Here is a 25,701-nt window from a genome sequence, read left to right as displayed (position 1 = left end):
CTAGAGGTGTGTGTGTGAGGAGAGACGCTCGCAGCAGTGTGGTGAGAAACACACCAACATACAGGAGACTGACTTCAGAGAGAGGAAACACTCCAGTGTAATACAGCATTAATGCTGCACCTGCATAGAGCTGATCCACACACCGATAACCAGCTCACACACACAGCTCTGAGCTAAATTATAGATAAACAGGAATATTTGTTTATCATTCATAGAGTTTTAAAAAATAAATAACATTCAAAGATGTTATTTTACTGATCTGATCTGAGGAACATGCAGCTTTTTAATTGTTTTAAAGTAAAGTACAAGAAAATTATGATAATAATTTATGAGAATTATATAATATTCTAAAATGAAATAAACATAAAATATTTATCACATTTCAATACTCCTTTGTCCAAATTATTTTGTTTATCACTTTTACACACAGTCTTACAAAAACATTGTTTTAGTCACTGTAATACACCTTTTTTTCTACAAGATGGCAGTGATGTCAAACAGCTGCTATAGTAACAGATGAATGATTCTTAAAATGACTGAAGAGTCATAACAAAAGATTATAATGCAAAGAAAGAAGAAACAAGGGAAAATGGCAAAGTAATATCTGGTTCATCTTTTGAACTGAACTGAGAGTTGTGTCTTCTCAGTTTTCTCTTTCACTGATCCTGATCTGTCTTATATATGTTTCTGTGAAGTGCCTAAACTTTCTGTCATCCTCATGTTTGCCCTGCATCACGCCCTCTCCTTCAAACTCCATCTTTAACCTCAGAAATACCATCTTTGTACTTTTTGTTACCTCAGTATAGTAACACATCAAAATGTGTCATATATCAGTTCAGACTCAGACAGCAAAAAGAGCTAAAACTAAACACATCATTTCTGAGACATACTGAATCAGAGACAGCTATTAGGTGTCATCATCATCATCATCACTATCATCATCCTTGTCATCATCACCAAGTGTGTTGTTCTGAGCCCATCATTCTCCTCCTCCTCCACCTCCTCCTCATCATCATCATCATCATCATCATCCATGTCAACATCGTGTGTTGTTCTGAGCCCATCCTCCTCCTCCTCCTCCTCCTCCTCCTCATCATCATCATCATCATCATCATCATCCTTGTCATCATCATCAAGTGTGTTCTTCTGAGCTTATCATCATCATCATCATTATCAAGTGCGTTGTCTTGGGTCCATCATCATGTGTGTTGTCCTGAGTTCATCATTGTCATTTTGTGTGTGGTCCTGAGTAATTTTATCATCATCATCATCATCATCATCATCATCATTTTAATTACCAAATGCATTGTTCTGAGTCCAACATCATCATCACCTTCATTATGTGCATTGTCTGGTGTCCATATTCGCTATCATGTGTGTTTTTCTGAGTCCATTATTTTTATCCTGTGCTATCTTGAATCTGCTACTACTACAACAACTACTACTACTACTACCTCCCATGAGATACTTTCCTTTATTTATGATGCTACTGTTAGTTACGTTTAAGTCTAATTTCCCTTTTAATAGCTTCAATTAATGGTCAAATACAAAATACAGTGAGTATAGTCTATTTGCACATATTGTTGTTTTTCTGCAGATTTTTATTTATTTATTTATTTTTACCACATAGGTGGAATCAAAAGCAGATCAACCTTATTTTGTACAGAGTTCTTCTGCTGGTCCACATATAGAGAGGAGAGGACAGTACAGAATCATCTTTCAGACTACAGCAGATCCCATACATTACACACTTAAAAAAACTCAATATACAGAACTTAACTTGCAGTTGAGATTAAGTCTATGTGCATACGATCTCACCTATTAATAATCAAACAATCATTACAGACTCACAAATAATATAAGAGAGAAAAAGTGAGGAAACAGTTTTTACATTAACTTTTATTAGTATTGGGCGATCAGTTTGTTTTATGATTAATTTTTAAACATTTATAACTCATTGAAAATTATTACAGTAAAACACTTACACTGCTTGTCTGTACAGCTTTTGTAGCTTTACTCTCTTAAATAATATACCATAAAAATGAACAGCTCTTTGATTTAAAGTCTTCAGCCAAAACTGTTCATATACTTAAAATATAATTAAACATTTAGTAGCAAAAGAATTATTTCTAGTAACATATTTCTAATAAAACTTAAAAAAATTAGATACAACACAGACTGTAACTGCCTGTGTTACACATAAAACACACTGCTAGTATTAAATGGCATTACATGTTGCTTTTGACACATCTGTATTGAGAGTGTAGCTCACTAAGGCTGGTACATTTCAAAGAAAGTGGTGAAAGGTGAAAGGACAATTTGTGATATTTGGTTTGTGTAAACTTGGTGTTTAATACCACCATATCCTATTTGAGATGTGCAAAGCTGGAATAAAGCTGGAATGTTTATGCTCCTTAAAATATGAATTGTGATCTCTAACAAAATCACTTGTTGCGTTTTGAATGTAATTTCCTGAGAAAAGACACTGGCTGTGGCTGTGGATTCATCTCTGTCTGAGGTTCTTCCTCCATGTTATCATAACCTGTAAAATGAGTATATTTATCTTAAATAGCACATCTGCATAGCACGCCTTATTCCAACAATCAGAAAATGTCCAAAAAAACAGTAAATAGAGCACCATGTAGGTTGTTTTTTCAGTACTCCAGGCTGCAACTTCCATTATTGAAATAATAATGGACATTTTCACCTTGTTATGTCTGGTCATGTCATGCACAATTCATCATGTTATGTCATTTAAAAGGCAAAAATCCTGTTGTCCTTTAATCTTCCATCAACTGTACTGACTTTTGCTTGCCATTTCTGATTACATCACTGGGCACCAGTGGGCATCGAAAATAATATTAACCAATAACAATACGTTTCAGCTCACCCTCCAACCACCCCGACCCATCATCAAGTGAAAATGCTGAGCTATCTGAGAGACTGTCAGTGATACTGTTTCGCTCAGAAGTATGTCATGATATGGACAGAAAATGTGTTATGATTTCCAATTCACATTGACATTAAAGTTCTAGTGAACATAGTGTAAAATATTAAAAAAAAAAATAAAAATAAGAAATATGAATGTTTCAGACAGACAGCTGTACAGATGAGTTAGCAAGCTAGTTTGTTTATGTTTACTAGGTTAGCCTCCATTTGCTAAGTTGCTTGATAAGTTGATGATAGTGAGACGGTGGGAAATATATAGTTATGTTAAAGTTGTGTTAAAGTTGGCGCAACCGTCTAAGCGTTGGTCCTTTCATCAAGAGATCGCGAGCGCGATCCCTGGTGATGCTACAGCCATCTGTAGCCGGGAGTCCGAGAGAGCACAATTAGCCTCGCTTTCTCTGGGTGGGTAGGATGGCCCCCCCTTCTCCCCCCATCACTCAGCGCGATGCTAGTCAGCGCAGGCGTCTGTTAGCTGACGTAACAGATCTGGCGGTTGGCGCTTTCCTCCGAGTGAGAAGCATGATTGGTCACTCCAGAGAACACGTCACCACTGCATTTGACGCTTTGCATTGTGCTTGGTGATGTAAGGTGTGGATGCAGCTGCTCGGCCATGGAAACCCATTCCATGAAGCTCTCTACGCTGTTCTTTAGCTAATCTGAAGGCCACATGAAGTTTGGAGGTCTGTGGCGATTGACTCTGCAGAAAGTTGGCGACTTCTGCACACTATGCGCCTCAGCATCCGCTGACCCCGCTCTGTCATTTTACATGGTCTACCACTTCGTGGCTGAGTTGCTGTCGTTCCCAATGGCATCCACTTTGTTATAATACCACTGACAGTTGACTGTGGAATATTTAGTAGCGAGAAAATTTCACAACTGGACTTGCACAGGTGGCATCCTATCATGGTACCACACTGGAATTCACTGAGCTCCTGAGAGCAACCCATTCTTTCACAAATGTTTGTAGAAGCAGTCTGCAGGCCTAGGTGCTTGGTTTTATACACCTGTGGCCATGGAAGTGATTGGAACACCTGAATTCAATGATTTGGATAGTTGAGTGAATACCTTTGGCAATATTTGTATATTGTATTGTAAAACCTGTAAGTATATTCTGTTTTAATATAAATTAATAAAGCAGTCCACTTACCAGGCCACTGGTGGTGAGTTTTATTCCACTCAGAGACTTATGTACTTGTTTTTTAAATAAAATATTATAAAATAAAAAAAGTTAATAAATACATTGTTGCCAGATTTGTGGACATGATAAGCATATATTTCAAAAACTTAAATATTTGCCTGTATATGGACTGTAGGGGACAGTAAATCTCCACAAATGATTTAAAAAGTCATTACAAATACAGATTACTTGATTATTCCATTTTCATAACATTTGCAATGATTTTTAATCTCTATGTAGCTTCTACCTTTTTCTAAACTAAGACCTCAAAACAGAAACACACCTGCTACAATATCAGAGATCTGTCCAGCAGTGATGACATCATCATAGTTCTCTGCTGTGTCCTCTTTTGCTGATTCACCTAAATCAAATAAAAACAGACCAACTTTACAAACAGTGTAATCTTATTTTTACACTGTGGTTTCATGTAAAGACAAAATCAGTCTGGTGATTAATTAATAAAGGAACCCACTTAACAGACCACTGGTGGTGACATCATCGTAATATCCTGCTTTTACACCAATCAGAGACTTTGCTGGAAAAGGAGCACTTTTAATTACATTTAAAAATAAGATACTCATTCAGAGGAGCTTTAATGTAAACTCAGCATTTTGTGAGTTACAGTGTTTGAATTATAATTAAAGAGGCAATAATTTCTGACAGACACTTCCAATCTAGACATGAATCAAATCAAAGAAACAAGCTAGATTCAGCATTAGAGAATTTCACTCTGAAATAGCAAAGAACAACAATGGTACTAGAAATACACTAAAAGCACAACCTGGACAGACACTAAATAGACTAAATGTAATGTATGAGTGGAGCGACCTAAACCAAAATTCTTTTAGAAATGCTAATACTTTAGTTAAATAACGGCTCAAGTCGAAGTAAAAGTATCTGTCCACAAAACAACTTATAAGTAAAATGTTAAAATCAAAAGATCTTAGTACACTTAGCATTTATCAGCATAGGAACAGTTCTTCCTTTTTTGGTGTTATTTTGATTTAAAATAAATAAATTATCATTGCAAATACTCAGTAAAGTACAAATTCAGCTACATTTTACTTGAGTACATGTAGCTTAGTAAGTGTAATGTAGTTATTGCCCACTTCTGGTGCCATATTTCAAATACTGGATTTACTCTATTTATTTCTAAATGGTAAATATTTCCCAGCTGAATGGAGTTTGACACACACATGTTCTGGTCCTCTTACCTGAGAGAAGCTCCTCATCCACATCCTCATATCTTGAATGCTGTTCTTCAGAGAGGATACTTCCTGTTAGAGGAGAGCAGAACAGAACATCAAACACGCTCAGAATGCAGAATCACCCAAAATCCTCTGAGTGCTGTGTATCATTGTGAATTTGGGTTGGTTACAAGGAATAATAGCAGCACAGCCATTAGAGGGAGCTCTCAGACACAACACTTAAAACTCAATCACTTGACCACTCATTTGGTCACTCAGTCACTCAGTCACTTGCTCTGTCTTTAGGTCACTCACTCATTCAGTAATTCAATCACTGAGTCATTAACTGTCTCTAGGTCACTCACTCAGTCAGTTGGTCACTTGGTCAATTATTTGGCCCCTCACTCTCACTTACTCACTTGGTCACTTATTCACTCAGTCAGACACTCATTCAGTCAATTATTCGGTCACTTGGTTATTCCCTCACTTGGTCTCTTGGTCACTCACTCACTCGGTCACTCACACAATTTGTTACTTATTTACTTCTAATAGATGCTTATCAGCAGAATTAACACAATACACTACATGTAGATCTACTCCAACTGCACATTTAATCTAACATACACTAAACTCTCATTTAACTGATTTACTTTTATTATTAACACACTGAGAAATCTATACTGAATAAATGATTCAGGACTTTTAATTGTTGGTTATTTATGTTAAGCTGTTAAATCACAGTTCTTTTAAGAACATAAGGTAGTGTTTTCATCACTGACAATGATCAGGCATTGTGATGTTCTCTTATCTCTGACGTAAATATACTTTAATTTAATACAATAATCCGCATGTAAAACATTCCATATATGAGTCACCCCTTTGAGTCAAGTCATTTCTTTTAGTGATGTATCTGCGGTCGATCTCCTCATAGACTGCCTCAGTCAGAGTCTTACGCCTCCTCTTAAAGAGCACTGTGAGAGAGACAGAGAGAAACATGGAGCCAGTTCAGTAGAAGAGAAGACTGATGACAGACTGAAGGACTAATGATGTTTAGAGAATGTACAGAAAGTGGATTGTAGATGATCTCTGAATCTCTCTACCTCTCCTGAGCACTCTGTTCTGGTAAAACAGCACAACCAGAATCACTAAGGCCAGGAAGAGCAGCAATCCCAGAACCAGGAGAGACACTGGATAGATGGACTGAACAGTAGTTGGATGAGTTTGTGGAGAAGGGATTGTTCTCTTCACTGTCTGACCAAGTGCAAATAACAATACAGAACAGAAACTCTGTAGAGCACTGAATAGCCTGTTCAGAAACACCTAAGAAACTAAAGAGACAAAAATTGCACCTGTGGTGGTGATGTTGATTGTTGTTGTGGGTGCAGCAGTGGCAGGCACAGATATCTCTGAAAATACAGAAAAAAAACCCACAAACAATAAACAGCCAACAACACACACAAAATACAACCATAACCTGCATATCCTTTGCATGCAATGACTGTTTGCATGAATTCTGTTACTCATACACATTTTACTGACAGGAAAAGCTCTCTTATACCTGTACAAATGAAGCAATTAACCAAACCTGACTAATTAAACACCCCTGTGAAGCCCTATGGCCGAAACATTATGGTTGGCACTGTACACACACTGAAGTTTTAGTATTAAGTTGTAGTTCTGATTCTGATTTCTTACAATTTTAAAACTGAATATGACAAACTAACATTAGACAACGTTGTTTAAAAGCAACAATGCTTAAAATCACCCTACAGATAAATAACAGTAAGATAGTATTGTGTTTTGTGTAAGCGATTTGATTGGAATCAGAAACTTCCAGCTGACTCTTCTGACCTATACAGGTGACTCCAGCATCCTGCCTGTGGGAGCAGTCAGTGTGGTTCTTCAGGGAATGAGGACAGTCCCATAGGTGAATCTCATTCCCTCTACACCTCACTCTGTTCAGCCAGATAGGCCCTACACCACCAAAGACAGCACTCCCATCAGCACTCAGCGCCGGCTCACAGCCCAGCTGCCTGCAGACCACCTGAGCCTCCCTGATGTCCCAGAGTTCATCACAGACGGAGCCCCATGTTTTACTATGATACACCTCCAGCCTTCCAGAGCAGCTTCCATTTCCTCCCCTCAGTCTGAGAGGCAGGTGATCTGCATCACACATGAGGATAATGTGATCAACGATACAGCTACATAGTGCAATACAGATTTTTACTGTAAGTAAAACATACTGATTCAAAAGTATTTAAAAATTGTGCAAAGATAATAACCACTCACTTTTGATTATTGCTGTAGTTCATTAAATACTGACTAAATTATTTTGAAAGTGTACTTACATGAGCACTGTTTCTGATAAGAAGATGATGAGCATTTCAGATGGCTTTGCATCACATGACGATTTTCCTCTTCTGTAAGTATAAAAAGGTAATTCATTAATCATTGGGCTGTTATTCATGAAACTGCTTATAAATCCACCTAAATCTAAGCTTTCATTCGTATTTTCAGTTTTTAGTTATGTCGCTAAAATGAAAGACTAACCTATCTTTTAACATAATCATAATGGGCCCCTTGTACCTTTTAAGCCCACTTCACAATTCATAATAAGTGTCAATCAGTGTTTTATTTCAGAATAAATATTTAAATGATTAAAATGCATATGACCAAAAGAAATAATCTCTTAAGATGCATTAATAAACTGAGAACCCCTGTTAATAATGTGATGTGTGGGTTCTTTCCAAAATACTTGGTGAAGTCAGGGGACTGAAGCTTTACTGAAAACTTTACTGAAACTTGCTAATATTTAAAAAACACAACACTGATGGTTTGTATATTAAAGACTCATTAAATACAGAAATAAATCTGCATAATTGTCATATAGATAATTATGTTTCTATATCCACTATATTTAGTGAAACATTTTTCTTTTTAAGTACGTTTTTAACTTTTTTAAGTCCCTTATTTTTCCAGCTGTGTAAGCTCTGTAGCTATTTTAGCCAGTTTTATTTCACATTAATCAAGTGTTCTACTGTAGGCACATATAGAAAATAACAAACATTCTACACATTCCACTCATATTAATATACAAAACTACTAGAAGCTGCCTACCTGAGCAGGTAATACGAGCCACCTCATTGCTATTATCACACGTGTTCTCTCTCCAGGGTGAAGATGGACAATGCCACAGAGTGGAGTCATATTTCCTACATTTTAGATTATCCAGCCAGTTAGGAGCTGATTCCACTCTTGCTTTGGCAGGACTCTCACTGCCAGATCTTCCACAGTTCAGCTCTTGACAAATCAAACTTACTGTTTCTTGTTCCATCCCATTTAAACACACATTACCCCAGGTTCCATTGTAGAACACTTCCAGATTCCCCTCACAGCCCTCAGTGAGTCTCATCTCTTTAGGCTCTGGTGGAAGAAGGCCCTGTACTGAGTCTTATCTTTAGTTTATTAATGAATATATTTATTTGTATATTTAGGTATTGTTCATTGATTAATTCATCAATAACTAGTATTTTTTACTGGAGTTAATTAAAACATACTTCTAAACTAATGTTAGCTCCCTCAATATCACTTTACCTGAACACACGACTCCTACATCCTCCTTGTGACCACATTCATCCTCTTCACACAGCTGAAATCTGCAGTTCCACAGGGACGCCTCGTTCCCCTTACACTCCACCTCATTCAGCCATATGGGTCCAGTTCCAGGTCCAAACTGGGCTTGTACCAGAGTACTGAAGGCCACTCCACACTGCAGCTGTCTGCAGACCACCTGCGCATCCTTAATGTCCCACAAGTCATCACTCACTGTCCCCCATGAGCCGCTGTGGAAAACCTCCAGCCTTCCTGCACAGTCTCCCCCAGAACCAACCAGCCTGATGGAGCTGTGAGCTGAATTAAACTGACCTACACTCCACACAGACAGACAGACAAATGGACATACAAAAGCACATAATTCACCAGTAATTCACCTTATATTATTCTGATAGCTAATTTAGGTTGAGAACACTGTGTTGACTGTTCTTCCACATAATAAAGTTACGTATGTAATGTTATGTATATAATAAATCTTGTGTGAAATTAATATTTACAACAAACAGATCAGATAGGGTTCGATATCCTTTTGTTTTTTAACTGGTGTAAATTGTACCAGAGCAGGTGATTGAGAGCTGTTCTCTGGAGCTGCAGTTGACCGCTTGTGCGGTGCTGCAGTTCCCCAGATGAGCTTCACTCCCAGAACAATTAAAACCCGTCACACACATGTGTCTGTGTTCAGGACTGGATGTAGAGGAGCTGGAGAAGCTGAACACAGAGCCACAGCTCAGCTGTCTGCAGACCACAAAGGCCTCAGACTCACTCCAGGAGTCCAGCAGAACTCTCCTCCAGTCCTGCCTGAAGTACACCTCCACCACCCCTCACACTCCATCCCTCCAGACAACTGCACTCGCCCCTCATGAAACGCCAGAGAGGAACCTAAAGAGGAAAACTCATTAAAATATTTTTAATATTTAACTGAGAGGGCCCTAGATATATGCAGTCATGTACTGCTCATATTACTGGTCATATCATGCAGGATATTAGTATAAGATGGTTTAAACAGTTCTGAGAGCTCACCACTGCAGATGACTCCAGCTTCCTGTTCATGAGAGCATGCAGTTCGACTCCATGATGAAATGGGACATTTTGACAGGTGTGTTTCGTTCCCCTGACAATCAAACACATCAGCCCAGATCTGGCCACTCCCCTCCCCAAACCAGTCTGACCCCAACACAGCCACAGCACTCCCACACTTCAGCTGACCACAGAGGACACTGGTAGCTCTCATATCCCAGCTTACATCACACACTGTGCCCCACTCACTGAGGTACTGGAGCTCCACTCGACCAGAACAGGAGTCAGAGCCGTTTATCAGCCAAGCCTGCGTGTGACCTGAATCAACATCACATTACAGGAATCAACACAAATAAGAGCAACTCACTGTTCATATAATTTGCCAAGCAGTGGCACATTTTATTGAAAATGTTCACTTTTAAACATAAATTCTTTCTTTACCTGCACACACCAGTCCCACATCATTGTCATGAGTGCAGTTATGTTTGAGTGAAGATGATGTTGGACAGAAGTGAATCTCAGATTCATTGCCTCTACACTGAAGCTCCTCTGACCACACCTGACCCTTCCCTCTGCCAAAAGCAGCTGCTCCCAGCACCTCCACAGGAAGCCCACAATCCAGCTCTCGACACACAACCTCTGCATCCTGCGGGTCAAATTTAACATCACACACTGTGGACCAGGTCTCTCCATGAAGCACCTCCACTCTCCCAGAGCACAGATGGAAACCATTAGCAAGCCTGGAGATGCGACCTGTACAAAATGTAACATCTTTACAGAAACTTGCCACTTGACAAATTTGACATAATTTAATAGATGCAAAGTGTGACTGTACTCTTTTTTTATTTAAAGAGCTTGATAATTTTTAACATGGCTTATTGTGTTTCATCCCCTGGAACTTAAGCTAATTTTAAGTTCCATCTCCCAGTTACCAGGCTTTTATTCTCTTGCCTATATTTATGAATAAAAATTCCAAACATAGTGTGCAAATGTCTAAGGAAACCTCCTTAAGTTAGTTCCTTTTTTGTGCTTACTACCAGAGCTAATGCATACCAACTGAAAATTCCACCTCACCTGCCTATGTCCTGCAAGTGGCTTCTTGTATCACATAGAAGCTACACAGCCCTAAAGTTGTCAAGGAAGACTAACAAGAGAATGTTCCATTCACACTTTGTGTTAGTTATCCCAGGCTAGCCTTTCATCAGTGGTCAGTTTCTGACCATAAAACCACTGCTGGCAGGATATTTTTGGTTGGCAGACTATGCTCAACCAAGTAGTGACACTGGGGTAAATAAATAATTTTTCATTTATTAAAACACCTAGTAATGCAGCTACACTTGTTACACTCAGCCCCTTGAAGAACCACCAGTGAATTTGAGCCAAGTTAATTTAACTAAAACTATTCATTAAAATGTATTTGATATATTATAATAATGATGAAATAACCTATTATCATGGATGAATAGACAGACTGTAACTGACCTGAACAGACGACTCCAGCATCCCAACGGTGACTACAGAAATGTTTACCCCATCCTACTGATCTACAGTGCTTCAGCGTGGACTCTGTTCCAAAACAGTCCACATTATCCATCCAGATTGGTACTGATCGTTGTCCAAAATGAGCTCCTCCCAGTGCATCTACAGCCTCTCCACAGCCCAGCTCTCTACACACCACTGCAGCGTCTCTCATATCCCAGTTATAACATAAATGCTGGATATGTGGCTAATTAACCAAAACTATTATCAACATAATCTGTAATTGCAAAAATAAGAACAACAATAGAAAATTTCAATAACACTAATTTGTGTGCATGACAGTCCAGTACAAAAGTGGATGTACTTACTTTACATGCACATTGATATAAACAAGTGCTGCAACTATTTCATGTTCCATTTAAAGACACATTACACTGTGCTTTTGTTTCATACTACTGACTCACAAACACAGCTTCGGTCATACACTGCAATAATACAGCGTTTATTTTAGGGAATTAACTACACTAAACAATCACTCTACTATGTTAACAACACTGAGTATTTTTGTTTTATTTCACATTTTATCTTTTCCAGTTGTTTTCATTTTAATACTATTAAGTTTGGTCAGCAGGGGAGGAGTGCACTCACTGCTGGACATCAACTTCCACCCACGAGCACGGCCATTAGCTTTCATGCCAAACACTGCCGTTTTATTGGCTGGCTACTGAAACATCTGCATGAATTAGTTTGTGCTTCATGTAAATGATATGTAAATGAGGTGCTGGTAGTGCGGGTTTCATGCACTGAAGCTGATTTATCATTTATGCTCAAATCTCCACTTGTTTCCACATCATACAAAATTGTTATGAATCAGACGCAGAGCAGTTCATACCGTATAAAAGGCAAAAATGGTGTTCTTTTTTACTTAAATTCCTCTTACTTAACCATTAATTACTGCTTTTCTGTATTCCCAAATAAGGAAGCTAGTTAGCTTTCATCAGCTGCTGGCACCAGCCGGCTAACGTGGAGCAGGTTCTGTGACGCATTTAGCTACAGGATGCAGTGACTTCTGACATAAACACAAACAAAAACTTTTATATGTAAAGTCTATTTTACAGACCTCGTTTAAATTGTATTAGCTTACGGTAGGCTAGCAGGCTACAGTCGCTAATTAGCTAGCCTACCATTAGCAGTTTGAAGAACACCAGCTTCGTATGAGCATCAAACGTTAAAGCTATGTTAGCTCTAACGCTAGCTATGTTAGCGATCTGCCAAACAGCATTATTCTTAGTTTCATGGTGATTTTTGAAGCAGCACTTCAGAAAACATCCACCTTTCACTGCTCAGTCAAAAACGCGACTCCTAGCTGAAAAAAAACATCTGAAAAAGCTGCTTTATATTAGCCGGGCTAGTTTGGTTAGCAATAGCTTCTAGCCAGTATAGCTAGCTTAATATAAACAGAGTCTATAAAATTCATGCTACATATGAAAGTTCTTCTTTCTTTTGAAAACAGAAGATTACCGAAATCGCGTGTTGTACAAAGACAGAGACGGCTTGATGTGAAGCAGCTGCAGCAGAACTGCAGTAAAAACAACATACAGCATCTCAGCTCTGTTTACAGTTAAATCAGAGCTTCCGTCCACTTCTTACTCTCACTGTCACAACCGTGCAGGAAAACTGCACAAATTAATTAAAAAAGTACCTCAAATTAATTAAAAAAGTTATAGCGGGAGGTAGAGCTTTTTCATACAAAGCCCACCAGTGTGGAATAACATTCCAGTTGGTGTTCAGACACAGTTTCAGATTAGGCTAAAAACCTACTTGTTTAATCAAGTCTTTGGTAATGAGTTTCTGAGTTGGATAAAAGTGGGTTTCATGGACATAGAGTATTATGCTAAATCCTGACGCTCATATGTGCTCACTCAGGTTTGTTAACTGTGGATTGGAGGGTCGCTGACATCCTGGAGGGCCTTCATGTCTCTGCTACCTTCTGGCTCTCCCTTTTCAGTTAGACCGTAATAGACAGAGTCTCTGCTAGTGCTATATTAATTAATATATGGTGTCCAATCACCTTAAATAGGACTAACTATGTCTCTTCCAAGCTGAACATCTGCCCATCCTTTACATGGACATAAATGTGAGCTATTCAATCACATTGTTCATCAGCCTACTATACTGTGTTATTCATAAATGCATACTAATATGCCATTATGATAGACTCCAACAGTAGTGCCTGTTTTTCAAAGATCTATTTCTCATTTGTGATTTGGATCCTTTCTTTTTTATGTTTATTGATGTATATAATTGTCAGATTATCCTTTATTTACACTGCTCTTGTTGAGTTTTGCTATCTGTTGTTGACCAGAGGAGGATGGCCTTCCCTTTTGAGTCTTGGTTCCTCTCAAGGTTTCTTTTTCTTGCTCTTAGAGAGTTTTGTGATCACTGCTTTGTGATCATGCCTGTTGTAAAAAGCTCTATATAAATAAATGTTGAACAATCTTGAAATTGATATGCATGTGTGTTTATCTTGTGGATATCTGACTACCATATGGTAATTGTGTTTCATTATACTGCTATTTATAAAGTTGTGGTATTTTTCTCCTTTATGAATAAAGAGACAGGGCTAGAAAAGTCACCATCCATCAGATGGCTCCCAAATTGTGCGTATTGTGATAGTGTGTGTGTGGGTGGATGTATTGGAAATCTGCTGGGTTCAGCGGCTGCAAATGAGTCTACAGTGTTAACAGTTCAACTATCTTTTTTGAAACTCTAACTTCTTGATTAGATATAGACAACTGTTTTGTTTTATTTTTGTGGTGTAGTAGGCATGGAGCTGCTGTTGGTTGAGAGAAGAGTTGAGTTACTGTTAACTGCAGGGATGACTTGCAAGTGTTTTCTCCCCCCCACTCAATGTGTTACTTTGTCTTTAAAAAAAAGTCAGTTTTCACAATTAGGATAAACCTTAAGAACGTGCCACTCTGTCACATCATGTGTACTGTTACGCTGTCTTTTACTTTTCATTTTTTTAATATTCTGTTTTAAATACTTTTATTATTATTATTATTATTATTATTATTATTATTATTATTATTATAGTAGTATTAATCTTTTTAGGTTTATTTGTGTTGGCTGCCTGTTGAGCTCCCCAAGAACATATTGGTAAAGGTTTTTAGTCTAATATTGTCAATTTCCATATAAGGGATCTCAAAGTGGGCATAGTTGGTATAGTTGACTACATTCTGGTAATTTACTCCTACTCAGCTGGTGTCCCAACTAACAAATAAGAACTTCCTTAGTTTTTCTAATTTTGTTCTATATGACTTCTTCAAAATGGTGAGGCTGTCTGGAAATAAACCAAGCGTTGATGGTAAAAACTGATCTGTCATGTTCCTGAAAACAATACTGTAATTTATAATATAAGAAGCAAACAAAGAAGAAAAGACATGTGAAGGCAAGTCTTGAACGAAGCAATAAAGAATCAAATTCAAAAAAAGTCTTCTAAATGTTTGCGTAGTTTACCTGAGCAGATGACGCCAGCATCTGAACTGTGATTACAGTTATTTGTTCCCCACCCTGTTGATCTACAGTTCTTCAGTGTAGACTCTGATCCACTGAAGTTCACATCATTCATCCAAATTGGTCCTGATCCTGGTCCAAAGTGAGCTGTACCCAGTGCATCTGCAGCCTCTCCACAGCCCAGCTCTCTACACACCACTGCAGCATCACTCATATCCCAGCCTTGACCACACCCTGTTCCCCATTGTCCTCTGTGAAGAACCTCCACTCTCCCAGCACAGCGACTGCCACCATCCACCAACCTTACACTGACTGAGCACACAGAGAGAGAACTGCAAATAACATGTGATGCATAACACATAACTTGATACTACGTATTTTCACAAATGTAGCCCAGAAATGAGATTAACTGTGGAGGATACAAGTCTTACCAGCACATACCAATGCTATGTCATTGTTGTGGGAGCAGTGGTTGAGTGAAGATGATTTTGGACAGAAGTGAATCTGAGATTCGTTGCCTCTACACTGAAGCTCCTCTGCCAAAAGCAGCTGCTCCCAGCACCTCCACAGGACCAGGTCTCTCCATGAAAAATCTCCACTCTCCCAGAGCAGCGAGAACCACCAACCAGCCTGACACCTATAATATTTTCAGAAAAAAAAGAATATTTTTGATGACATTTGATAAATCTTATGTACTAAATCCTTTAAATAGCTGTAAAACACAGTCTAAAGTTATATATATCGATGCTGTCAGAAGAAAACCTCCAAAAATCTCAATTTTTGTTGTTTTTCAGTTTTTTTTACATAATTTGAAATAACTCAAAATTACTTGGAAAAAAGTCTGGTACCACTGACTTACATTAGAAGTAAAGTATGTTTTTTCCTGCTCCTGTAAAGTTGTCATTTTGTAGATATGAGGTTTTTCATCCTATAACATATGTATAGTTTGTATAACGTATGTATAGTTTAGTTTACCTGAGCAGATGACTCCAGCATCCTTATTATGATCACAGTTATTTGTGCCCCATCTTCTTGACCTACAGTTTTTCAGTGTGGGCTCTGATCCACTACAATCTGCACCATCCATCCAGATTGGTCCTGATCCTGGTCCAAAGTGACCATTACTCAGTACATCTACAGCCTCTCCACAGCCCAGCTCTCTACACACCACTGCAGCATCTTTCAAATCCCAGCCATCATCACACACTGTTCCCCACTGTCCTCTATGAAGAACCTCCACTCTCCCAGCACAGCGACTGCCACCATCCACCAACCTCACACTGGCTGTACAACATAGACAGAGAGAGAGAAACAGAGAGAGAGAGAGAGAGAGAGAGAGAGAGGGAGACTTCAGAACTGATGCTTTTGAAAATGCATGCCCCGAACCTGGCGAAATACTGTGCCGTTGCCATGTAATGTAGTCAGTTAAATAAAAGAAAGAAATGTTGAGTCTGGTTTAGGTGAGCTAAACAGGCTAAGCATTATTTCAAAAGTGTTGGTGGGTTTTACAAAAAGAAAAAAATATCCTGGTTGTTTTGAGTCAATATACAGCTATGGACCAGACCCTTGACTTCACTGAGTTTCTTGTGGAGAACCTCAACGTCACAATACTTTGAAAAAGTAGCTCTGGCTGTGTCACGCATCCCTCTGGCTCTGAAATATCCAGGAACTTCATGTGACTGATGACACACTGTCACTGTCACCTGAATATTAATGTCTTTCACCTGTTTCTCTTGTAATTCATTATGCTGAGTACTGCCATGGTTTCTAATACTGACCAATTATCAGAGCCAATATTATAATCTCATTATCAGAATCAGCACTTGAACTTCTTTCCTTTCTGATAAAGGGGTTTTTCTTTTGTATGTACATTTTTGATGCAAACATGATCAAAAACACACGTCTGTAGTGTGTCTCTATGTCCCTCACGCAGTGCTACTGGATTGGTAGAGATGTGGACAATATGTTGGGTGAATCCAGCTAAATGTGCTTTTCAGTAAAACACAGGAATGAAACAGAGCCTACAGTGAGAGGAAAGTTAAGAACATGTCAAGGTTGAACACAAAGTTGGCAAAAAGCACAGCGCACTCGGTCATACAGTTTCACTCACCCACTTGAACTTTCACACAGTTTTTGTGCCAATGCACAAGTAAACCCTAGCTAAACAAACCTGACCAGCACAGCGACTGATACACTCAACACATCCAACTACTGCTGACATAACTTCCAATATGTCTTCCATCTGTCTTTTCCTGTGCCTGTGACTGATTCTGTTTGTGGGTGTTTTCTCACTATGAACATGTTATAAATGTTGAAATTTATACCGAGCAATGCTGAACAGTGACAGGTTTTAGGAAATGGGAGAGGAATATTACTTTTTCTTCTGAAGTCAAGAAAATGCCATCTTGCTAAGAGGGGACGTCAGAAGATGATAACTTCAGTGTAATTTTAGACCAACGTGTTTGACAGTGTCCTCCTTTGAATTTAAGGTTTAGTAAGACTTAATTATTTTACTTCATTCAAAATTTCATAATTATGCAAAACATCAATGACAATTTTAAAAAAGTTATTTTTTGTGTATGTCGGTAAATAAACTGTATTTTTATTGGTATAGTGCACAGTAAGATGATTAGTACCTTTAAATTCTGTCTGTTTGCTTAGTCAAAGAACTGATACTGACACCTGACAATCCTTAAGTGTATGCACATTGTAGCACAGTAAAAATAATTTGCCAATTTCACCAAAACAGCAAATATTTTCTTGCATATTTAAAAAATGAAGCCAGATGTTGTAGGAAATGTTAACTTGGATGTTGTTTTAAATTTGCAGCCCTAAAAATTCTTAAGGGTGAATAACTAACAGACAGATATTTCTATTTCTATTTTATGTTTTAATGTTCACCTGAGCGATTAGGAGCACTTAAATGGTCAGCCTGAATTCATGATTCACTGGGGGAATATATATGAGATTAAACACAGGTCAACTTCCCATATGAGAAAGTGATATCACTGTGTGGAATCTGAAGTATCTGGAAATCATTATCAGTGTAAAATTAAAAAGCCAGTGTCTGTCATGGTAGGGGGGTGTATTTTTGGTAACTAAGACATCTGTAAAGACACTGTTAAAGCTGAACACAATTTAAGCAACATATTCTGCTTTCTAGACAACGTCTTTTTCAGGGATGCTCATGCTTATTTCAACATGGTGATGCCAGACTATATTCTGAAGATGTTAAAACAGCATGGCAGAGTTATCAGAATGAGTGGGTGTTAGATTAACCTTCTTGCAGTTCAGGCCTGTCTCCTATTGAAAACGTGTGTAAAACACAACAGAATACACAGTTGTGCAGCTAAAGACTTGAAGAATGTCACAAAATTCGACTTTTAAAGCTAGGTCAGTTTGTGTCTTCAATACCCAAACATTTTTAGAAGCCCACAGCCCAGCTCTCGACACACAACCTCTGCATCCTGCTGGTCAAAGTCAGCATCACACACTGTGGACCAGGTCTCTCCATGAAGCATCTCCACTCTCCCAGAACAGTGAGAACCACCAACCAGCCGGACCTCTAAGATTAGAGACATAGAAAACAATGTTCTCCTAAAACTGATATACAGTAAATATACTAATTTTGACCTTTTATAAAAATGGGCTTGATCTTTAAAACCTTATTTCATTAATAAACACTACATCAAATATATAATTGGTTAAATGTCCTTTGTTTTTATCATTCGTATTCTTTTTTTTAAATTTCTATTTTGGAGGAATCTCAAATTACACAAGAATATCCTCACGTTTTATTCAAACCTTTTATCAGATTAACATTCCCCTTATACAGTTTGATGAAACTTGGTGATATTCTTTTTTGTGTTAATTGCTGAGAGGCTCCCGGCTGTTATTCACACACTGTGCCTCCGCTCATTATGGCAGTATCCTGTCTTTTCCTGATTTTTGTCAGTATGATCTTATGGAAAAACAGTCTAGTGAGTGTTGTTTTTTTTCCATTGCTTGGTAGGACTGCATAAAATGGGTGACAAATCCAAACACATTGTTGTGCATCACATAGTACAATGTCAATTTGAGGTACAATAAGTTACAATTATAAAAGGGTATAAAAATCAATATTCAAAAAAAAAAAAATTGTGTCATTTTTCTTGCTAGTTTCATGCTGATTTCTAAAAGTATTAAATAGATAGATGATAAAGTAGATGATATATGATGCCAGCACTGCATTATCATTCAGATATTTTGAAAATAAATTAAATAATTAGGCAGAAATATTTACAATTTGATATGGTTTAGTATATCTGACCTATTGAAATCTGGCTGATGAGAAAGGATTAATGCTATAAATGTTTAGTAAGAGCAAAGTGTTTTACCTTCAATTAGGCAGGCCTACAACTGTTTTCCTTTAAAAAGTGCACCTCCAATTTTAACTCTTTGTAAAAACATTTTTAAAAATCTACCAGACACTGGGGAAATATCTTTCACAGTATACTCAGATTCATTGAGTTTTAGATGAAAATTTCATACATTTCATTTACTACCATTTACAGTTCATGCATTTTACATCTTCTCTTTGTTGTGATAAATTTAATGTTTTACATGTCTCTTAATGTTATATAATAATAATTTTGTATATGATACTATATATCATATACACAAATACATACATACATCATCTAAACCGTTTATCTTTCTGGGTCACGGTGGAGTGCTGGAGCCTATCCCACCTGTCATTGGGCGGAAGGCAGGATACACCCTGGACAGGACGCCAGTCCATCGCAGGGCAGACAGACAGACATACACAGTCACACACACACTCACACCTAGGGGCAATTTAGCATGTCCAAACAGCCTGACTGCATGTTTTTGGACTGTGGGAGGAAACCGGAGTACCCGGAGGAAACCCACGCAGACACGGGGAGAACAAGCAAACTCCACACAGAAATGACCCTGGTTGCCCGGCCGGGAATCGAACCCAGGTCATTCTTGCTGTGAGGCGACAGCGCTACCCACTGCGCCACCATGCTGCCATGATACTATAATATTTTATTAATATAATATTTATTTCACATAATATATTTTAATTTTATCTATGTTCTAAGAAGCTGGTGGCTCTATGGGGCTGGGAAAACTTAGGCTTGATTGATCTATGAAGCTAAGCAACGCTGGTCCTGGTGAGTGGCTGGCTAAGCGAGAGCCCTATTAGAGATACGACTATATATCTATATATATAAATATATATATATATATATATATCTATATATATATATATATAAATATATATATATATATATATATATATATATATATATATATATATATATACACACAAATATATAAATATATACACAGAAATCACACAAATGAACATTGATTTCACTTCAGACAGAGGGATGGTAAAACTTACCTGAACAGATTGTTCCAACATCATTAGTATGATCACAGTTAGGAAGCTGGAAATTCATATTTCTTCCTCCACATATGTTCAGTGTAGACTCTGATCCATCACAGGCCAGTCCATATGTCCAGAACACTTCTGATCCGGGTGCAAAGAAAGAATTATCTGGTATATCCACAACTTCACCACAGCCCAGCTCTCTACACACTACTGCACTATCTGTAATGTGCCAGCCATCATCACACATTGTTCCCCACAGATAATTGTTATGAACCTCCACTCTCCCAGCACAGCATCTCCCACCATCCACCAACCTCACACTGTCTAAATAAGAAAGGACAAAAGAAAACAATATAAACAGCTGAGGATACAGTAAGGACCGTATGTGGCCTCAGGCAGCTGTTGCATTAATGTCTCTACTCACTGTTAATGTAATTTCATATGTTCTGATGTGAACAAATACAGTTGAATTCATACTAGTGTTTAATACACTGATTACTCTTTAAAATTTTTGATCAGTGAGTACTTACAAGCTGTGGTGAGTGTGATTGTGGAGGACAGAAGAATGAGAGCCACACAGCTGTCCAGCTCCCTCTGACCTGCACACAGTCCTTCCAACTCAGCAGCAGGACAAGCTTCACCTCCACTCCCCCAGAGAGACTGAAGAAACTGAGAGAGAGAGAGAGAGAGAGAGAGAGAGAGAGAGAGAGAGAGAGAGAGAGAGAGCTCCCCACAGCTGCCAATCACACTCACTATGACCTTATTAGAAAGAGAAGAAGAAATCATCAAACATTTTCAGTGACAAATCAGAGGAGGCATTTTTTTCTTTCTCCATATTTATCAAAAGAGCGTCAGCACTGATGAACAGAACTCCACCTCTGTCTCTAGAGGTGTGTGTGAGGAGAGACGCTCACAGCAGTGTGGTGAGAAACACACCAACATACAGGAGACTGACTTCAGAGAGAGGAAACACTCCAGTGTAATACAGCATTAATGCTGCACCTGCAGAGAGCTGATCCACACACTGATATCTATCTCACACACACACACACACACACACAGACACACACACAGAGTGATCTTAGTCATAATATATCAAATATAGTAACACAGAAAGACTGTTATGTTGTTAAAAACTAAACACAGTTAAAGATATTTTACTTATTTGACTACAGGAATGTCTTGACATTGATTGTTTTGTAAAACAGAATGTACAGCGTGAGGACAATATAATAATTGAGACAGAACGTTTCATAATTTAATAAAGACATATATTTTTCATTCAAATTAATACTTTTTTACTTTTACTTAGTGCTTTTACATGAATGATTGTATTAATCTTACAGAAACTTTGTTTTGTTCATTTTAACATATTTTTTTTCACCACAAGAAGACAGCAGGATTAATAATGAGTATGCATAAAGGCCAACAATGTCTATCATGAGCAAAAGAAAATTTTGACAGAGCTCTATAATGTGTTTTAGAACAAAATCCTTTTAGGATTTTAGTTGGTCAGTGATCGGGGTGACCGGAAAAGCCCTGAGATCCCCTGGTGATGTAGAGGCAAAAGCTATCTAAAGTTTCACTAGGAAGGTTTGACCAGTAAAGCCTGAGTCTTTCTGGCAATGTGGGAGATCTTGGATGCTGCAGTCTGTATATATATTGAATATCAGCTGATTCATTGATCGACATACACTGAAAAAAGTAACCTTAATTACAGTTAATTAAAATTGCAAGTAATTACTCCAGAACATGTTAACACATCAGGCTTGAAATGTTTTATTTATCATGTGGCCTTTTATTTATTCATATTTCTATTTTAATCTATCTTACTTTTGATGTTCGATATAATTTTTTTCCTTTAACTTTTGTTCTATAAAAACTTTTAAAAATACATTTTAATTAATGTTTTACCTACCATATAAATGTAATCTTCTTATTTGACTGATGCATGTTTTACTTTGTTACTCTGTCTTAGGGTAACAGGATTACTTGTTGCTATGACTTTTTAACATATTGTGATGTTTAATTTATTTATTTGTGTATAAAATTTTAAGGTACTTCTACTAAGTTCTACTTCTACTTCTCCTAATAAATTATTTTTATTAGATGTTTTATAAGACCCCAGCAAAATTATTCTATTTTATAGGCTACATAAGAGCTGGAGTGCTACATTATTATTATTATTATTATTATTATTATTATTATTACAATAATAATAATCATGAAATTTCCTCGCTACTAAATATTCCACAGTCAACTATCTGTTGTATTATAATAAAGTGGAAGCCATTGGGAACGACAGCAACTCAGCCACGAAGTGGTAGGCCACGTAAAATGACAGAGCGGGGTCAGCAGATGCTGAGGCGCATAGGGCGCAGAGGTCAGCAACTTTCTGCAGAGTCAATCGCTACAGACCTCCAAACTTCATATGGCCTTCAGATTAGCTCAAGAACAGCATAGAGAGCTTCATGGAATGGGTTTCCATGGTTGAGCAGCTGCATCCAAGCCTTACATCACCAAGCGCAATGCAAAGTATCAAATGCAGTGGTGTAAAGCGCCGCATCTGGACTCTAGAGCAGTGGAGACGTGTTCTCTGGAGTGACCAATCACGCTTCTCCATCTGGCAATCCGATGGATGAGTCTGGGTTTGGCGGTTGGCAGGAGAACGGTAATTGTCTGACTGCATTGTGCCAAGTGTAAAGTTTGGTGGAGGGGGGATTATGGTGTGGGGTTGTTTTTCAGGAGGTGGTCTCGGCCCTTTAGTTCCAGTGAAAGGAACTCTTAATGCTTCAGCAGACCAAGAGATTTTGGACAATTTCATGCTCCGAACTTTGTGGGAAGAGTTGGAGACGGCCCCTTCCTGTTCCAACATGACTGCGCACCAGTGCACAAAGCAAGGTCCATAAAGACATGGATGAGTGAGTTTGGTGTGGAAGAACTTGACTGGCCTGCACAGAGTCCTGACCTTAACCCGATAGAACACCTTTGGGATGAATTAGAGCGGAGACTGCGAGCCAGGCCTTCTCGTCCAACATCAGTGTCTGACCTCACAAATGCGCTTCTGGAAGAATGGTCAAAAAATCCTATAAACACACTCCTGAACCTTGTGGAAAGCCTTCCCAGAAGAGTGGAAGCTGTTATAGCTGCAAAGGGTGGGCAGACATCATATTAAACCCTATAAATTAAGAATGTGATCTCACTCAAGTTCATATGCGTGTGAAGGCAGACGAGCGAATACTAATATGCGAATACTTTTGGCAATATAGTAGGTTTAATTTCTGTGCATTCATTAACCCACTTTAAACAATCGGCAAGCATGTTAAATCCTTTAACTGCTTGCCGAATATAAAACCAACTGGACTGGTCATTTTCAACTCCAGTGTGTTGAAAAGCTTTATGTACTCGCTGCCCCCTGCACACTCGATCCAGCCTATGAGGGGCTTGATAATTGGCTGATGAGCTGGATCAGGTGTGTTGGGGCAAGAAATGGTTGAAACTATACAAGGCAGTATGACGTACCTCCTACAGTAATAACCAAACATGGTGAGGATATACTGAACTACCAGAAGATTTCCAATTTACCCCAACTTGATCCATATTTAGAAATTCCTGTTTTCTTGCACATTTGATTCACTGTAAGCACCTGTACTTTTCTTACTTTTGAATTTTCTGTTTTAGGATTTAATAGTTTTTCTGTGTAAGAAAATGTTGTATATATGTAACGATGAACAATAGTTGTATTAATGTTATGTTATGAAATTCCTACTAAATGGGTCAGCGTATTATAGCACCTATATATATATATATTGTATATTCAGCTCAGCAAAACTGCAAATAACTATGTAAAGTGTTGTAATATTCGACTTCTGTCCCTACTGGCTTGAAATACATGTAATAGAAACCAGTACACCCAGTTGGGCTTTTCCAAAACGCTTTATTTAAAGAGTTATGAATTCGAAGCTAAACCTGAACTGAACTGTGCTAACGTTAGCCTGTTTCTTTAGTTGTATGCTGGCCGAAGCATGAACAGAGACTTAAAACTGTGGTTGCCTTACTCATTACAGGTATGTTATATTCACGTTTTAATGTGTTTTAGAGCAGTATCAATGAGTACAGCAATGCTAGCTGTTTTAACTAGCTTATTCTTGCACCATGTGGTCTGGATGCGATATTTTGTGTTCGCCACCAGATGGCATTATTTTTATATTTTACCTTTTTGTTGATGTTTCACTAATTGAAAAAGGATGATGTAGCTATAAAATATAATTCATATTGACACTGATGGAAATGTAAAATGTAAACTATAAATCTAAAAACTGAATATAATATGGAAACACAAGCACTTTCACCACTATACAATCATAGTAATTTGTAAAGGTAATTGTATTATTTTCATGAATGTATATCTCTCATGTCATTGGTAATTTTGTAAATATATTTGGACCAATGTATTCTTTGGGCAGTAGAGCGTTTGCACGCTGCCATGTTGTATGCTGGCCGAAGCATGAACAGAGACTTAAACTGTGGTTGCCTTACTCATTACAGGCAAATAAAACTGCATCATTCCAACTTGGTGTCCATCATTGACCAGGGCGGACGAACACCCAATAAGAAGGGTCACATATAATTAAAATTTTCTTTTTGTGCCCAGTCACAGTCAGTGGAAGAGAGGATGACTGAAGCATATAAATTTGTCTAAGTGTGAACAAGAAAAGCAGGCTACATAATTTAATTAAGCACTTTGGAAAAGTCAATATGGAGTTTAGGCAAATAATATGTGTGATGTGCTCTCATGTTCAATGGTTGCAGAAGTGATGAGGCTGCAGGCTTGAATGGAGTGTTGAACCAAACTGAGGAGCTGAATGTGATATAAGAGGGTCTGAAAGATGTAACGGCAGTGTTCAGCGATTAGTGTTCACCTGTTATACTTATTAACCTGTTTATCAAGCTAATGCATGTTTAATAATGCAGGCCCAAAACTATGTGAGCATTTTCATACTTTCACTTATTTAACATACAAACCTGGAATTCTGTGGACATTCCAAGATTCATGCTGATGCCAACATGACTAATCTGACATGCCAAATATGAGACACAGTATTTGACTTTGTTGTCATTCATATCAATCAGTTACTGATCAGTGCTTCTTTAATTGGATAATTTCTTTGATTATTAACATCAGGTCACATCCTCTCGAGTATGTGATTCTGTTGGCAACACATTAAGGGAAGAAGGATAATTATTTTGCTGTATAAGATTTATATATCCTTATCTTAGAGTACAAATCAGAAAACAAAACTAGTCAAAATGTTCAATCACATCAGTTTCTTATTGTACTTTTAAGATTCTTTAAAAATGGG

General features: G+C 37.9%; 1 protein-coding gene across 1 annotated transcript in view; it reads right to left on the bottom strand.

The window, feature by feature from the left end:
* Positions 1–20,585, bottom strand: part of LOC118811229 (deleted in malignant brain tumors 1 protein-like) — a gene marked incomplete at its 3' end in the record, with an annotated part of 42,197 nt that extends 21,612 nt beyond the window's left edge. The window contains 11 exon segments of the mRNA XM_036575388.1: positions 4,410–4,487; positions 4,608–4,661; positions 5,341–5,403; positions 6,189–6,284; positions 6,663–6,719; positions 7,165–7,476; positions 8,908–9,237; positions 9,482–9,633; positions 10,095–10,260; positions 15,091–15,249; positions 20,348–20,585. Of these exon segments, the coding sequence (XP_036431281.1) occupies positions 4,410–4,487; positions 4,608–4,661; positions 5,341–5,403; positions 6,189–6,284; positions 6,663–6,719; positions 7,165–7,476; positions 8,908–9,237; positions 9,482–9,633; positions 10,095–10,260; positions 15,091–15,249; positions 20,348–20,585 (1,705 nt within the window).
* Positions 20,586–25,701: the final 5,116 nt, after the last annotated feature.

This window comes from Colossoma macropomum, unplaced genomic scaffold (assembly GCF_904425465.1).
Source record: "Colossoma macropomum unplaced genomic scaffold, Colossoma_macropomum, whole genome shotgun sequence".
Classification (NCBI taxonomy): domain Eukaryota; kingdom Metazoa; phylum Chordata; class Actinopteri; order Characiformes; family Serrasalmidae; genus Colossoma; species Colossoma macropomum.
Note: the sequence above shows the minus strand (reverse complement) of the source record. Positions and strands in the feature narration are given on the sequence as shown.